Below are 17,386 nucleotides of genomic sequence, written 5' to 3'. Positions count from 1 at the left end.
TTTTGGTAGGTAAAGCCATTTTTTTTTATTAAAGAGTCTCTGTCACAAGCCCCCCATTTCTGAGTCTGTCAGATTGGCTTTGGGGAGAAGTTTCTGGGTTTCTCTCTTCATCCATGGCTTCTTGAGATCCGGCTTCCTTGGTGGCCTCTGGGGAAGGATCAGGGACCCTGGGGCGCTGGCCCAGGGCAGGGAGGGGTGGCAGCTGGCAGAGGGCCAGGGAGTGGCCAGCCCCACAGCCCAGCCGGAGTCCCGATGATGACCGCAGAGCCTGCACGGGCTTCGGGGTCCAGACGTTGGCTTCGGTGCCATCCCCACACATGCCGTGCTCGTTCCAGCCCCAAGAGTAACACGTCCCACCTGCGAGGGAGAGAGGAGACTGCTGTAGAGGTGGTTCCGGATAACTGGGCTGAAACACTCACCCTGGGGGCACAGGTATCATCGGGAACCCCAGTGGACACAGGAAGAAACCAAAGCCCACCCCCTACCCCCTGGGGCCCACTCGTCCTCCCTGCTTCCTCCTGCCCTCCCCAGTCTGCCCTTTTTTTCACTCCCACCGACCCATAACCATTCCGGTCCCAGACCTGGCTCTCCCCTGGGCCCTTCCCTCACTGTCACCCACCATACACGGCATCTCTCTTACACACACACACACACACACACACACACACACGATCCTAAACTTGCCAGTTCTGCCTCCAAAACCCTTTCACATCCTTCCGCACCTCTCCATCTCCACTGCCATCAGCCTGATGCCAACCCCATTTTCTCTGGGCCACACCAACAGCCAACCAGCTAACTGGGCTGCCCACCATCCACTCTCATCTTCAAAGAGCATCGAAATCATCTCTGATGACTGCACACCTAACCAGGATATTCCCCTGCTTTAATGGTTCACTGACTTCCCACGGCCCCTAAAGGCCTTTCCTGGCCTGGGAGGCCCTGAGTGATCTGGCTCCAGACTTTCCTGCTGTGCACGACTCCCCACTGCCCTCCCCCAACCCCAGCATTCAGAACCCCTGCCTCTTTGCAGTTCCTTTAATATGCCCTGTGGGGCTGGCCTTTCTCTCCAAGTCCTGGCTTAGTTGGGCTCCACACCCCCTCATCCTTCAGGTTCTGTTTTTATTTTTTTGTCTTTTTGCCATTTCTTGGGCTGCTCCAACAGCATATGGAGGTTCCCAGGCTAGGGGTCTAATCGGAGCTGTAGCCGCCAGCCTACGCCAGAGCCACAGCAACTCGGGATCCAAGCTGCGTCTGCGACCTACACCACAGCTCACGGCAACGCCGGATCCTTAACCCCATGAGCAAGGTCAGAGATTGAACCTGCAACTTCATGGTTCTTAGTCAGATTCATTAACCACTGCGCCACAACGGGAACTCCCTTCGGGTTCTGTTTAAACAATGCTCAGAGGCCAGATCCCCCAGTACCCGATCAACCTGGCTTCTTGTTATTGGCCTTGTCCTTCCCCTCGTGGGCGGTGGATAGATGGTCTGGGTGGTGGTGTGTTTACTGCCCCTCCTCACTAGACTGTCCACTCCGCAGTGAGGGAAGGAAAGTGTGCATCCCGTTCACTGCCCTGTCCCGAGCACAGTGCCTGGGACACAGCTCTGCTCAATAAGGGTTTGCTGACTAGTCAAAGATTGGGGAACTCAGAGTCCTACAGCCAGTCTCCAAGTCAGCATCTGAGCACAGCCCACGGTGCTCCCACCCCATCACTGCACCTGTTCCTAGGCTTCAGGCCCTTTCCTGGGGTCTAATTAAACTTCCTCACATTTTGTTCGGTAGTTGTTTAAAAAAATTTTTTTTTTCTGGATGCAAAAGTAATACACCTTGGGAGTTCTCTGGAGGCCTAGCAGTTAAGGATCTGGCATTGTCACTGCTGTGGCTTGGGTCACTGTTGTGGCACAGGTTCAGTGCCTGACCCAGGCACTTACACAGGCTGCAGGTGCAGCCAAAAGAAAAAAGAAAAAAAGTAATACATCTTCATGGCAAAAAAGGAAAAAAAAAAAAAAAAAAAAAAGAAAGAAAAATATATAGATGGGTATAAAGAAAGCCAACTTCTAGAATCTGGCTCATTGCTATGAATATTTTATGCATCTCTTTCAAACCTTTAATTTGTGAAATCTGTAAATATTTGTGTTTATATTGTCTTGCTTTTAGGCCTTAATATTACAACTCAAGCATTTCTCCATAGTATTGTGGATTGTTCAAAAAGTAAATTAAAAATAATTTACTTGAAATTTTGAAATACCTCAATATGCAGGAAAGTGTAAAAAACAATTTAACAGAAAGACACATATTACCAACCAGATCTAGAACATTAGTTAATATTTTGCTGTATTTGCTTCAATCTTTAAAAACATCAATTTAAAAAAATCCATCATAGGAGTTCCCATTGTGGGCAGCAGAAACAAATCCGACTAGTGTCCATGAGGATGCAGGTTCAATCCCTGGCCTTGCTCAGTGGGTCGGGGATCCAGCATTGTAGTGAGCCATGGTATAGATCGCAGACATGGCTCAGATCTGGCGTTGCTGTGGCTCTGGTGTAAGCCGGCAGCTTACAGCTCCGATTAGGCCCCCTAACCTGGGAACTTCCAAATGCTGTGAGGGCGGCCCTAAAAAACAAAAAACAAACAAACAAAAAAATCAATCATAAAGATACCCATCTCCCATCCCTGCCCTTCCATTCCGTCCTTCCTGGAGGTAACTACTATTTGAAGTTGGGATACATTATTTGCATGCTTGTTTTATATTTTTCCACATATGGAAAAATATAGTTTCCATATTAGTTTTAGTTTGTTTTAAAGATTTAAATAAGTAGAGTTTTAGTTTGTTTTAAAGATTTAAATAAGTAGAGTTATTCAAATATGTATCTTTTTTAGTTTGTTTTAAAGATTTAAATAAGTAGAGTTATTCAAATATGTATCTTTTTTGGTGACTTGTTCTATTTTTTTGCTGTTTTTTCCCCTAGGGCCACACCCACAGCATATGGAGGTTTCCAGGCTAGGGGTTGAACTGGAGCTGGAGCTGTGGGCCTACACCACAGTCACAGCAACGAGAGATCTGAGCTGCGTCTGCGACCTACACAGCTCACTGCAATGCTGGATCCCCTAACCCACTGAGCAAGGCCAGGGATTGAACCTGCATGCTCATGGATCCTAGTCGGGTTCGTTAACCACTGAGCCACGACGGGAACTCCTAATGAACAATTCTTTAATGATGAGCACTGTTGCTATTTTATTACACAATACAATATACAATATTCCTTAATATTTTACAACAATACTATAGTGTTATTGCTACTATAAACAGCACTGCAATGAACATCCTTGAGCATGCCTCCTTGTACAAATTGGTGTTGTGCAGGCTGATTCCCAGAAGTGGGAGTGGGGTGTGATCACATGTTTAAATATACTAGTTGTGGCCAAACAGCTCTCCACAGCGGCTGCAGCCTCATCATTTACGTCCCATCAGCAATGGATAGGAATGTATGTCCCTCTATCTTTGCCTTTAGACTCCTGCTATTCTAAATAAGGGCATGCAATTAATTTGCATTTTTACTAACGAGATGGAGCATCTCCTTAGGTTACTAGCCCTAAATTGCTTCTTCTATGAATTGTGTATTTCCATTCTCTGCCTATTTTGCTCTTTGGATGTCTGCCTTTTTCTTACTGATCTCTAAGGGTTCTTTGTGTAGTCCTTGTGTTTATGTAATTCTTTTGTTATAAGCGTTGCAAAGGTCTTCACCCAGAAGTCTGTGATGCCTCTTCACTTTGTTGATGGTGTCTTTTGTTACACACATTTATTTAAAATGACTGCCTAATTTGCCCCTTATGAAGATTAAACAATTTCCTTAACCTGTATTCTATTATCAGCTCTATAGGTTGTTTCTAATTTTTCAGCATCTTTGCGCCCGAATCATTATCTACATCTCTAAATATCTTCTCCAATTAGATTCTTAGAATGGGAATTCCTGGTCAAATGGTACAGGCACTTTTGAGATTCCTGAGTATTGTTTTGAGTACTGCTAGAATACTTTTCAGAAAGGCCCCTTGAATATAACTACAGCAATCTGTGGGAGTCTCTGTTTCACTCCAGCCTTTCCAGGATCAGTTATTAAAATATGTAAAAATCTTTTCTAACTTGAAGACAAAAAATGGTGTCATTATTTTTATTTGTTCTTTTCTGACTACCACTGAAATTGGAAAATAATTCTTGTTTTCTCAGATATTTCTATTTCTTCTTCTATGTACTGCCTGTTTCATATCTTTTTATTGTTTAGTATAGAAGAGTTCAAGTGCTCAGACCCAAGAGCCAGATGGCCTGGGTTCAAATCCCAGTTCCTCCATTTATTAGCTGAGTGACCCTTGGGAAAGTTACTTAGCTTCTCTGTGCTTCAGTTCCTCATCTGTTAAAGGGAGATAATAATAGTACCTTTACCATAAATTTTATACGTACTTACTCAGTTACAAGGATTACATGAGTATGTATAAAATACACAGTATAGGAGTTCCCGTTGTGGCCCAGTGGAAAGGAATCCAACTAGGAACCATGAGGTTGTGGGTTCGATCCCTGGCCTCGCTCAGTGGGTTAAGGATCTGGTGTTGCCGTGAGCTGTGGTGTAGGTTGCAGATACAGCTTGGATCCCGAGTTGCTCAGTAGCTCCGATTTCAACCTCTAGCCTGGGAACCTCCATATGCCATGAGTGTGGCCCTAAAAAGCAAAAGCAAAAAAAAAAAAAAAAAAAAGAAAAAAAGAAACCCAAAAAACAAACAAAAAAACAACATAGTATAGTGGTCCATCCTTATATGCAGGGGACACTTTCCAAGACCCCCAGTGGGTGCCTGAAACCACCCACAGTACCAAACCCTGTGCATTCTATGTTTCTCCTACACTAATGGGCATGCAGCATGTTATGTGTGGATGGGCTGGACAAAGGGCAGAGCAGGATAGATAGAACCAGATTTCATTATGCTATGGCAGTGGCACACAATTTAAAACCTATGAATTGTTTATTGCTGGAATTTTCCATTTAATATTGCTGAACTGTGGTTGACAGCGAGTAACTGAAACCACAGAAGGAGAAACTCGGATAAGGGGGCACTATGGTCCTATATAAATATTTGCTATTATTGTTGTTCTCAAGAGCTTTGGTATTTTTTAACTTTTTTTTTTTTAAAGTACATTACATGCAGTTGTCTACTCTATCAACCTTACATTTTAAGACGGAGTTTTAAAAAATGACACCTCAGTTCACTTGAATGCTCTGAAAGGAAGAAAACCATCTTTTGAGAGTGTAAATTGAGCACACAGTGTAAATTAAGTAAGAAATTTAAGAAATAGGAAATCCTGGTTTGGTATTACATCCGCCTATGTTCCAAGCACAGGACAGGTATGCTCTCTAGTATATGAAGAACTTTGTTGTTTTAAAGTGTTTTCTCTTTAAGAATATTGGCATTCCCGTCATGGCTCAGTGGTTAACAAATCTGACGAGGAACCATGAGGTTGTGGGTTCGATCCCTGGCCTCACTCAGTGGGTTAAGGATCTGGCATTGCTGTGAGCTGTGGCATAGGTCACAGACGTGGCTTGGATCCCAAGTTGCTGTGGCTGTGGCGTAGGCCAGTGGCTACAGCTCCGATTAGACTCTTAGCCTGGGAACCTCCATATGCCACGGGTGCAGCCCCTAGAAAAAGACAAAAAAAAAAAAAAAAAAGAATATTAATTCTGGGGAGTCCCTGCTGTGGCTCAGCAGGTTAAGAACCTGACTAGTATCTATGAGGATGTGAGTTTACTCCCTGGCCTCACTCAGTGGGTTAAGGATCCCACATTGCCATGAGCTACGGTATAGGTTGAAGACACGGCTCAGATTTGGGGTTGCTGTGGCTGTGGCATAGGCCAGAAGCCTGGGAACTTCCATATGCCATAGGTGTGGCCCTAAAAAGCAAAAAAGAAAAAAGAAAAATCAATTCTGTACCATATCTGGCATGAATGTTTTTTCTCAGCTTGATTTAAAATTTTGTTTTGGGAGTTCCTGTCATGGCACAGCAGAAACAAATCCGACTAAGAATCATGAGGTTGTAGGTTTGATCCCTGGCCTCACTCAGTGGGTTAAGGATCTGGTGTTACTGTGAGCTGTGGTGTACATTGCAGACGTGGCTCGGATCTGGCATGGCTGTGGCTGTGGCTGTGGTAAAGGCTGGCAGCTACAGCTCTGATTCGACCCCTAGCCTGGGAACCTCCATATGCCATGGGTGTGGCCCTAAAAAGACAACATTTTGACGTTAAACATGTTTTATGGTTCTAGGTAGTAAAATTTCTTGATTCCCCCCCCGCCCCGCCCCGGCTACAGTGAGCAGCAGCTTGATGTGGGATCTCAGTTCCCAGACCAAGGATTGAACCCAGGCTGCAGTGGCGAAAGAGCTGAGTCCTAACCACTAGACCACCAGGGAACTCCCATCTTGATCTTTTATCTTACCATTTTTTCCATTGCTTGTGAGAATTGAAAACCTATTCCTATCCAGAGCAGGACATATTCTTTGTGATGTTTTTTCCAATGACCTGAGTTTTTTAATCTTTACATTTCACTCACTATCCACTGACAATCTGTTCTGCAGACCACTCTTTCACAGAGGGAGGCTGGCTGGCCCGGGATTACCCTTCCCTTTTCCTCTTCCCTGGCAGGAAGGCACTCGTTAGCCAAAAGCTTGGGTTTGAGGAAACATAGCTGTCTGCCTGTTTGGCCCCTGAGCGAGGAAATGCACACAGAGAGGATGAACCCCAGGCCGCAGCTCCTACAGTTAAGCAGGAGTTTCAGCCAAGCTGATCGGAGGCACGAGGTGGAGAGTGGAACGGGCTTGGTGCCTGCGGGCCCAACTCGGCACCTGGCGTGGGCTTTGCGCCCGGCCCTGGTGAGCGGCACCAGCTGACGGTCAGCAGGAATGGGGGTGGGAGGAAGGCAGCGCGGACCCACCAGCAGGACGCAGCACAATGGGCAGCTGGCAGGTCCCTCTCCTCCTGCCAAAGGAAACACGCTCCGAGGAAGCCACGCTCGGGCCGGGGGAGCCCACTGGGTCGAGAAGTCTGGCAAAGGCTCAGAAATAGCTTCCGCCGATACTTCCAAAGAAGCTGACTCGAGGTTAGGGGCTTTCTATTCTTCATCTCATTTAATCCCAACAACCCTGTGAGGCCATCATGTTCTACACATTATTCTCACCTTCTGGAGGACACAACTGAGGCTCTAGAACCCAGGCAATGCGGCTCCAGAATCTGTACTAAACTCTGCATATTCTACACCAGAGTTTGCCAAATTTATTCCACAAAGGCAGACAGTAAATATTTTAGGTTTAGTCTCATTCAGTCTCTGTTGCATATTCTTACTCTTTTTCTTTCTTTTTTCTTTTTTTGTCTTTTTAGGGCAGCACCCACAGCACATGGAGGTTCCCAGGCTAGGGGCTGACTAGGAGCTATAGCCACCGGCCTACACCACAGCCAAAGCAACATGGGATCTGAGCCACATCTGCAACCTACACCACAGCTCACAGCAACACTGGATCCTTAACCCACTGAGCAAGGCCAGGGATCGAACCTGTATCCTCATGGATAACTAGTCAGATTCATTTCCGCTGAGCCATGAATGGAACTCCATTGAGCCACGACAGGAACTCCTTATTCTTTATTTAAACCTTTCAAAATCATTCTTAGCTTGCAAGGCCATACAAAACAATCCACGAGTAAGATCTAGCCTGTGGGCTGTACTCTGCCAGCCCCGGTGTATAGATATAACACAGCCTATGCACTGTGGACTGTGCTATGCTCTCCTGGGCCCCACATCACCACACAGCTGTGTGACAATAGTACTTCTGTCCCCACCTACCTCATAAGGGTTGCTAGGAGGAAGCCTGCATGAGCTGATACCCGTGTAATGCCCTGGTACAGTGCCTGACACACAGTCACAGCTCACACCCACGTATGAAGTGGGCCACAGCGGGGAGGAGGAACAGGCAGGGAAAGCCATGCTGGTGGCAAACCTTCCCAGCAGATGAGGGGGCCTAGGGTGGAAAGAAAAGTCAGGGGTTCCCGAACACTTTAAACAAACCTCCTACAGAAAAAAAAAAAACCCAGGCTGCTGAAGTGGAAGAGCGAAAGCTGGGCTATCCCCGTAGCAGACGGACTCCCACAGGACATTTCTAAGTTCTGAGCTCCTGCAGCGTTTTAGGGTATGTTTCACACACACCTACCCTCCACCCTCACCTAGGGCCACCTATTCAGGAACACAGGGAAGATGGGAGAGCCTTCTGGTCTCCGCAAGATGCTTCTACGCGGAGAGGTGAGAGGAAGGGGGATGGCCCCATGAGAAGCCTCTTCCTAAGCTTACTGGAGTACAGGACACCCACTTTTCAAAACAGATAAGTTCAGGATGATTCCTGGCCCTACAGAGGATTCTCTGCAGCATGCCTGGCACTCGCCAGGTTCTTGAGGACACTGAAATCCCACCTGATTGACGCAGATCCGCTTCACTGGCCCCGAGACACTTGGCTGAACCTTGGGCGGAGACCTCAGGGTTAAAAGGGATTCCCTAACCTCTTTGGAGCCTGGGCCCCTGCTCCTGGGGTTCGGTGGGGTTGATCCAGGCTGTGACAAGTGACGAGGCTCATGGCCCACCACACCTGCGTCAGCCTAAGAGCCCTGCAGGCAGCGGAACCTCGGGGCTGGCAGGGTCCCTGGCACAGGCTGGACACAGTCCCCAAATCTGTTCAGGTCTTGTGGCACCTGCCCGAGCTTCCTGGCAACCCAGGTCCTCCCAGGGCCTTCTGGTGCTGGGACTGCAGCCCAGGGCTAGGAAGCGGGCAGCCTTTTTGTTGGAGGGTCCTGCCTGGGAGGGGCGAACACCTGAGCATGTGTGGCAGAGCCTCTTGGTTGTTCCGGACCACAGAATGAAGACTACATTTCCCAACCCCTCCTGCAGCTGGACTTGGCCAATGAGATGCAATGGACTGTTCTCTCTTTTTTTTAAATTAATTAATTTTTTAAATTGTTATTTCCCCAATACAATTTTTTTTCTACTGCACAGCATAGTGACCCAGTTACACATACATGTATACATTCTTTTTTCTCACATTATCGTGCTCCATCATAAGTGAATAGACATAGTTTCCAGTGCTACACAGTAGGATCTCATTGCGAATCCATTCCAAAGGCAATCGTTTGCATCCATTAACCCCAAGCTCCCAATCCAGCCCACTCCCCCCCCCTTTGGCAACCACAGGTATATTCTCCAAGTCCATGATTTTCTTTTCTGTGGAAAGGTTCATTTGTGCTGTATATTAGATTCCAAATATAAGTTATATCATATGGTATTTGTCTTTCTCTTTCTGACTGACTTCACTCAGTATGAGAGTCCCTAGTTCCATCCATGTTGCTGCAAATGGCATTATGCATTCTTTTTTATGGCTGAATAGTATTCTATTGTGTATGTATACCACATCTTCCTAATCCAATCATCATCGATGGACATTTGGGTTGTTTCCATGTCTTGGCTATTGAAAATAGTGCTGCAAAGAACATGTGGGTGCATGTATCTTTTTTAAGGAAAGTTCTGTCCAGATATATGCCCAAGAGTCGGATTGCTGGGTCATATGGTAGTTCTATGTATAGATTTCCAAGGTACCTCCCTACTGTTCTCCATAGTGGTTGTACCAACTTACATTCTCACCAACAGTGCAGGAGGGTTAAGCTGGACTGTCCTGCAGTAGTTTATGGGCCCCTTCCTTCGAAGACCAGCGGCATGTGCCCTTTGCCCCTTCTTCTTTGCTCCTTCCTCCATCCTGTCTCTGGAAGTGTGGATGTGATGGCCTGAGCTCTAGCTGCCACCTCTGACCATGAGAAAGAGGGCTATGATCTGGTCTACGCTACCTTAATCCCCACAGTGATCTTCCACGGTGTTACTGCCTCCATTTTACACACAAGGCGACTAAGCTCAGAGAGGGAAAATATCTTGTCCAGGGTCACGTCAAGAATCCAAGACCCCTGAGTCTCAGGCTCCTTCACCGGTTCCAAAATGCTAATAAGGTCACAGAATACTTGTGTATGCCTGGCCCTGTGATGAGCCCTTTATATGTATTAATTTACTGAGTCCCCATGACAAGCCTGTGAGGTACGACCTCACACCCCAGAGAGGAGATATGAACCATGCAGGATCACACAGCTGGTGAAGAGCACAGCTGGATTCAAACTCAGGCTCCAGAACCTCTTCTGTTAATATACCGTCCTCTCTAGAAAACCCCTGCTCTCCAGATAATTAAGAAAAGGTACAGCAGAGTCATGGCCCACCTGGTAGGGACAAGCTCAATGATGGAAGGCAGGAGGTACAGCTGGTGAGAGGAGGAGCAGAAACCTCCCCGGGCCCTTGCGAGCACGGGGGCTGAGGCAGAGGCAGCTGTGGAAGGCCCTGCCTGCCTCCACGGTCCACAGCTGCTGGGCGTGGGGAGAGGAGGGAGGGAGGATGTGAAAAATCAGGCAGCCAATGGTTAGCCTAAGTCTTCTGCCTATCAAAGGTCTCACAAGGACCCAGGGCATCAGGCAGGGCTATTCTTTTGCAACACAAGGAGGAGCAAGGGTTGAGAGCCTCACAGAGAGGAAGGCTCTGGATTTTGGAAGGTGATAGATGTCAGTGTGGACGGAGCTGGCTTTGGAGCCGGGCAAGTTTGGGAGAAACTTCTGAGAAACTTCCAGCCGCCCAAGCTCATAGGTATCCCACCCTTTGGGCAGTGATTAGTGGTCCCTCGGTGCTGCTGTGAGCAAGGAATTCAGGCCTCCTGAAGTGTTTTGGGTCTAGGTGGCAGCCTCCGCATAGAAAGATGTTCAGGTCCTGACCCTCTCTGAGGCTGCTGGTCTGGGTGGGAGAAATCAGGTTGAAACCCAGTGTAGACAAGTCCTCCCAAGGACAAGTCCCTGTGTTCCCACCACCTAGGACGGGCCTCTGAGCTGGCTCTTGAGGCCCCCACAGGTCTGTCCCTTTTGGCCACATCACCTGTCCTGCCTCTGTTCCAGCCCAAGAGGCTTGCTTCTGTTCCCTGAGTTCATCCCGGCTTTTCATCAGTCGTGATTTTGCTCAGATGAGCCTAGTTATTTCATCACGTGGATGTCTCTTCTGGCTTGGCCCTGTACCAGACATAAGACCCAGAAGAGGAGGACTCAGTTTCTGCCCTGGGGCTCCCAGTCCACTAGGGAAGACAGCCAAGGGGAGAGACGGTTATAAGGACCAACTGATGGCATGTGTACGCAAGGAGGCCAGCACAACGGTGTTTACTGTAGCACAGTCTTCAATCGCAAAAGATTGGGGGAAATCTCAAAATATCCATCAACAGAGGAGTGTTTGAGGAAACTGTGGATTGACCCTTCTACTGAATAATACCCATTTATTAAAAATAATGAGGTAGCACCCTGTGGACTGACATGGGACGATAGCTCAAACATTTTTAGGAAAGCAAGTTGTAGGAGTTCCTGTCATGGCTCAGTGGTAACGAACCCGACTGGCATCCATGTGGACGCAGGTTCAATCCCTGGCCTCGCTCAGTGGGTTAAGGATCTGGCGCTGCTGTGAGCTATGGTGTAGGTCACAGACATGGCTCAGATCCAGAGTTGCTGTGGCGGTGGTGTAGGCCAGAAGCTGCAGCTCTGATTCAGCCCCTAGACTGGGAACTTCCATATACCACGTGTGTGGCACTAAAAAGACAAAAAAAAAAAAAAAAAAAAAAAAAAAAAAAAAAAAAAAAAAAAAGAAAAAGAAAAGAAAAAGATGTTGCAGAACAATACAGAGAGAATACGATTCAATTTATGTAGCCCCTATGTATTTCTGTATGTACAGATCCTGAAGAATGCATCCCAAACTGAGAACAAACATCATCAGAGGAAGAGAAAGAGAAGTGGGGGAAGCGCAATTGCAATTTTCTTTGTTGTGTGTTCATATGCTTAAAAGGCAATAATACAGGATGATGATTTTTTAAAAACCCAGTATTTCTAAGGGACAGAGGTAGCAAAGAGGAGAGGATGATATGCTCTGTTGGAGGTAAGTATCACTGAAAGTTCCAGGGGTTAATTCTTAGCTGGGTTTTGAAGGATGAGTAAGAGTTCGCCACTCTTAGAGGGTAGCCACTGACATCTGCCAACTCTGAGCTGCCTTTATTGATCCTGATGGCATCCTGTTTGCTGTAAAAGTGAACTGTGGCCAGTATAAGGCTGAGTCCTGCTGGGCTGCTGGAAGGCTGTTAGTTTCTCTTCCTCTGAGCTCTGAAGGTACCCAGAGCTCTCCAAACACACACAACACATTTCCCCTGGATTTAGAGGTGTTTCTCACAGGTCTGTGAGCTGGGGTTGGGAGCAGAGTGCTATGAGCAGGACATGCATCCATCAGCCCCAGCACATGGTACAGGCACTCAAGGTAGAGCTCCTGAGTGGAGGCGAATGTATTTGGGCTGTTCCCCCTGCCCACAGTCTTTCTGAGCCCCTTGCTCTGTCTGGAGAGCAGAGTGGAGGAGTGTGGGCGTGCACGCTCTCTCTCTCTCTCTCTCTCACACACACATACACACACACACACACACACACACACACACACACACACACACGCACAATGCTGAGATCTGGTGCTATAAACTCCAGTCCTGTGCCTGGCTGCTGGTCTTTATTCCCTGATCGGTGGCCAGAGCAGCCTCCTGGCCACTGGCCTCAAGAACAGAGAGCTGTGAGTCTCTGTCCCTGGTCACACTGGCCAGAGAGGGGCAGCTTCCACAACAGATTGGCCCAGAGAATGGCTGTGGGGACAATGGCCCCATTGGGGCAGTGTGAGAGAAGAGGTACTCTTCAGTAATCGCTATAGGACCTTTTCATAGTTAGTCCATCCATCCATCTCTGGGGCCAATGATGCCCTTGAGATAGGATCTGAGGCAACAGGAAGAAGCCACTCCAGAATCAGAAAGTGGAGCATTAGCCCTCAGTGTTACTCTGGAGATGGTTTGAGATTGTGGCCCAAATCGCCTCAGGGCAGGCTAAGTAGATGCTGGCTGGCCTCGCTCCCCTTCTAGAGAGGGATCCACAGCAGCACTGAGAATGAGGTGAGAGGAAGAGATGGGGGATGAGAGCTGAAGGCAAGAAGGCCAGAGAGGAGGCTGTGGCTGTCCGCCAGGAAAGAAAAGGGAAGGGATTTAATGTTTAAAACACAGCTGGAGTCTGGGAGTTCCTGTTGTGGCTCAGCGGTAACGAACCTGACTAGTACTCATGAGGACTCGGGTTCGATTCCTGGCCTCACTCAGTGGCGTTGCCACAAGCTGTGGTGTAAGTTGCAGACGCAGCTCAGAACCTGCGTTGCTGTGGCTGTGGCACAGGCTGGTGGCTACAGCTCCAATTTGACGCCTAGCCTGGGAACATCCATATGCCACAGGGGTGGCCCAAGTGGGATCGACGGGGAGTCTGGAGTTAATAGATGCAAACTATTGCATTTGGAGTGGATAAGCATGGAGACTCTGCTGTAGAGCACAGGGAACTATATCTAGTCACTTGTGATGGAAAATGATGGAGGCTAAGGCAAGAAAAAGAATATATATACAGGTATGACTGGGTCACTTTGCTGTACAGTAGAAACAGATAGAACACTGTAAGTCAACCGCAATGGAAAAGATAAAAATCATAAATCAAACAAACGAAAAAACAAACCATAGCCGGATTCTGGCCAGCTGTCACCAGCCCATCACTTTATTCCTGCAAGGGTTTCCTAACTGCTCTCTGCTGCCTCTGTTGCCCCCATGATCTATTCTCTACATGGAGCCTGAGTGATCCTATTAAAACCTGGCACTAAGTCGACATGACACTTGCTCTGCTCCAAATCCTCCAATGGCTTCTCCTCTGATTCAGATAAACAATAGCTGGTATCCAGCTTCTTCCTTGACCTCATGTCCTGTGAAGTTCCACCTTACTGACGTCACCAGAGCCACAGTGACTTCCTTACCATCCCTCAAACAGTACTGGCCTCAGGGCCTTTGCATCTGCTGCTCTTGCTGTCTGGAATGCTCTTGCCCCTGATGTCCACAGGCTCACTCCCTCATGTTGTCAGGTATTTGTTCAAAGGTCACCTTACTCGAGAGGCCTTTCCTGACAATTCTAGAGGAAATAGCAATCTATGCCCTTCTTCATCTCTGTCTCCTCACCTGCTTTATTTTTCTTCATATACTTTTACTGGTCATTTATTATCTCTCTCCCGACCAGGATGCAAGCTCTTTGAGAGCAGGACTCTTTGCTGCTATTTCCCCGCACCTGAAACAGTACATGAGCGCTAATACCTACTGTTTGAATGAACAAACACACACATGAATGAAGGCTAGCAGGGGTATGGAGCTGTCCTGTTCTCTCCTGGAAGCCAAAAGGGAGCCCACGATATGGGAAGGAGATCCACATGCAGGAAAAGCACTGTAAGGACCAGCAGGCTGGTCCTGAGCCCCCAGCTGGAGAGAGTATTTCTGTAGGGGGTAGAGTTTGGGGTGGGACAATGCAAAGGTCCTTCTGAGCCTGGAGAATTCGTGTGATGGTGTGGGTGGGTATAGGCGTGTATGAGAGAGCAAGAGGGAGAGAGAGGGAGAGAAGGTGGAGGCAGAGGAGCAGAGGAGGGGGATATACACCCAGGTCCTCAGCGTAGCTCCCTTGGATCTGACAGAGGCATGGCCTTGGTTCAGGTGATACATAAAAATGGGCTGAACTAACGGGTTTGCCCTCAGAGGTCTCCTTCTGAGGCTGCAAGGCTGGGACTGCCCTAGGACCTCCTGTAGAACCCCCCAGGTTAAAAGGTTGTTCAGTTTTCCCATTACAGAAGAGGACACTGGGGTCCTGAGTGGGGCCAAGGTCCCCACCTACATGCCTTCCCACTGCTATCTCTCCCTTTGCATCACTGCAGGCACCGCGTTTGATGGTTAAAACAGCCCAGTGAGGCAGGACTTGGAAGGGAGAGAAAGCTGAATCTGATAGTGGTTCAGAAACAGCAGAGCTGGGAGAGGCAGCCCTCCCCACCCCCACCCCCAGGAGGAGGAGGAGGAGGCGCTTCGGCTGCTGTGCTGCCCGGCCTCGGTCACCTGCGGAGAGAGCGTGCTGCGGCACGTTGGCTCCACTGGGGGACTATTCTTAGATTGAGGGAGCTAGGGATGATGGATTTAGAACTTACGAGGTGGAAACGTGTTGGCCTGTTTTATAAACAACTAAACTCCTCCCCACAGACTGTCTTTCTGAATTCTGCGTTCTCTGTCAGAAGTGCTGGCTTTCTGGGCTCCTTGGCTGCACTGGGAGAAGGAACAGAAAAGGCAACTTAACCTCTCAAGGGCCCGCCATGACCATGTATTATGCTAAGGGCCCTGCCTGACCCACCTCATTTAACCGTGCAGCCTTGGGAAGCGGGTATTTTGATCACACTCTACAGATGAAGAAACTGGCTGCGAGAGGTCTAAAGATGAGCATGCCTCGCACGCCCTGGGATGTGGTGTGAAGGCGAGGCTGTGAATGAGTAGATGTAGAGTCTGGTGCTGCCAGCAGGAGTCTGGGTCTGGCAATGGAGCGGTGAGGGCATAGCATGGCACCTGGGGGCATTTAATCCCGTGAAGTGTTTGCACACAGCTCTCTTATCCACTAAGACTTCTTTACTCCAAGGGATATATCATCATCCCTCTACATGACCTGGTGGCCCATCCCCGTGGCCAGTCAGGGCCCCTTCCTCTTGGTAGATGCCAAGCTGTCATCCTCCCTCTATAAGTACGGTCTCCAGAGCAGGCCCAGGGCTCTATCTAGATGGGCACTGGATCCCAAAGGCTCCCTGTATCACTTTAGCCTGAGGTCACATTGGCCCAGCAGGAGTCTAAGCCCACTGACTCTTGCTGAACCCAGAGCCCACAAACACCCTAAATCGCTTCTGTACTCTGCCTCCCCTGGCCCAGCCTGGGTGCTATTGTTAGGACCTGATTGGAAATTTCAAGTTGTCTCCATCAAATACCTCTGGGGAGCACCCGCAGAGGGGCAGGGACACAATGTAGGCCTGGGGCCCAAAGCAGGTGCTCCTGAAACCCCATCACAGCAGAGCCTCTGGACACTGTTCTTCCCACAGTGTCTAGAACCACTGGTGTGTAGGAGGAGGCTGGGAGCTAGAGCACAGTAGGGGTGGGCATACGAAGGTCTGTTCTGGAACCCAGCAGCAGGTCCAGGAGAAACCAACAAGCATTTAGGAGGTCAGGGCACTAGAGTTTGCCGAGAAGCTACTGGATGATGCAAAAAAAAAACCTGAGAAGGATTTCTCCCTACACTTTCCAGTCACTGCACAAGACCTACTGAGTGTCGGCTCTGGGTTGGGTGCTGCACCCAATTCAGTCCATTCCACTGGGTACACAGCGACCAGGCTCCCCCACAGTACAAGTGCTTGGTTACTCATCCCACCGCCACAGCGCAGGGAGATGAGTGCCCTGGAAAAGGTTCACCCCGAAAGGCAGCAGCCAATTCTTCAGAGGGACCAAACTCCCTTGGGAATAGAGTCTGTCTCTTACTGATTTTTTTTTCCAGTAAACTTTTATTGAACTTCATGCCATTAAAAAATTTATAGTCCAGGAGTTCCCATCATGGCTCAATGGAAATGAATCTGACTAGTATCCATGAGGACGCAGGTTCAATCCCCAGCCTCGCTCACTGGGTTAAGGATCTGGCACTGTCATGAGATGTGGCGTAGGTCGCAGATGTGGCTCAGATCTGGCATTGCTGTGGCTGTGGCATAGGCCAGTGGCTACAGCTCCGATTGGACCCCTAGCCTGGGACCCTCCATATGCCACAGGTGCAGCCCTAAAAAAAAAAAAAAAAAAAAAAAAAAAAAAAAAGACAAAAAAAAACTTATAGTACAAAATAGGAGACAACTAAGGAATTAATACTTTTAATTTGCATTAATGCATATTTTTTCCTTCTTAAAAATATGACCAGTTTTAGGTTCATAGAAAAACTGAGTGCAAAGTACAGAAAGTTCCCTGTGGCCCCCTCACAGCCTCTCCACGATCAACATTCCCTACCCAACAGGTGCATTTGCTACAACTGATGAATCTGCTTGGCTATGTCCTTATGGCCCAAAGCCCACAGTGTACATTCGAGGTCATGCTTGGTAGTGTACATTCTATGGGTTTGAACAAATGCATAAAGACATAGCCACCATTATAGTTCCATTGCCCTAAAATTCTTCTGTGCTCCACCTGTTTATCTATGGGCTTAGCTACCAGAGGAGAATGAACAAATGTGTGAATAAATAGCTACAGCGTGCCCTTGAGGGTCAAGTACAGCTCCAGGGGGAGGGGTAGAGCAGAGGACAAGACTCAAGGCCCCTGTCC

The 17,386-nt window shown here is 48.2% G+C and overlaps 1 protein-coding gene across 5 annotated transcripts in view; it reads right to left on the bottom strand.

Moving 5' to 3' along the window:
- Window positions 1-17,386, bottom strand: part of SERGEF (secretion regulating guanine nucleotide exchange factor) — a 241,870-nt gene continuing 224,484 nt past the window's right edge. For 4 of the 5 annotated variants that reach the window (XM_003122944.6, XM_021083268.1, XM_021083267.1 and 1 more), the window contains one exon: window positions 1-357. In XM_003122944.6, the coding sequence (XP_003122992.4) occupies window positions 29-357 (329 nt within the window). In that variant the 3' untranslated portion in view covers window positions 1-28. Of the gene's footprint in view, window positions 358-7,872; window positions 8,048-17,386 lie in introns of all 5 variants that reach the window. The other variant, XR_301734.3, reaches the window with a different exon arrangement.

Source organism: Sus scrofa, chromosome 2 (genome assembly GCF_000003025.6).
Source record: "Sus scrofa isolate TJ Tabasco breed Duroc chromosome 2, Sscrofa11.1, whole genome shotgun sequence".
NCBI classification, from domain to species: Eukaryota; Metazoa; Chordata; class Mammalia; order Artiodactyla; family Suidae; genus Sus; species Sus scrofa.
This window is presented reverse-complemented; position numbering and strand designations above follow the sequence as displayed.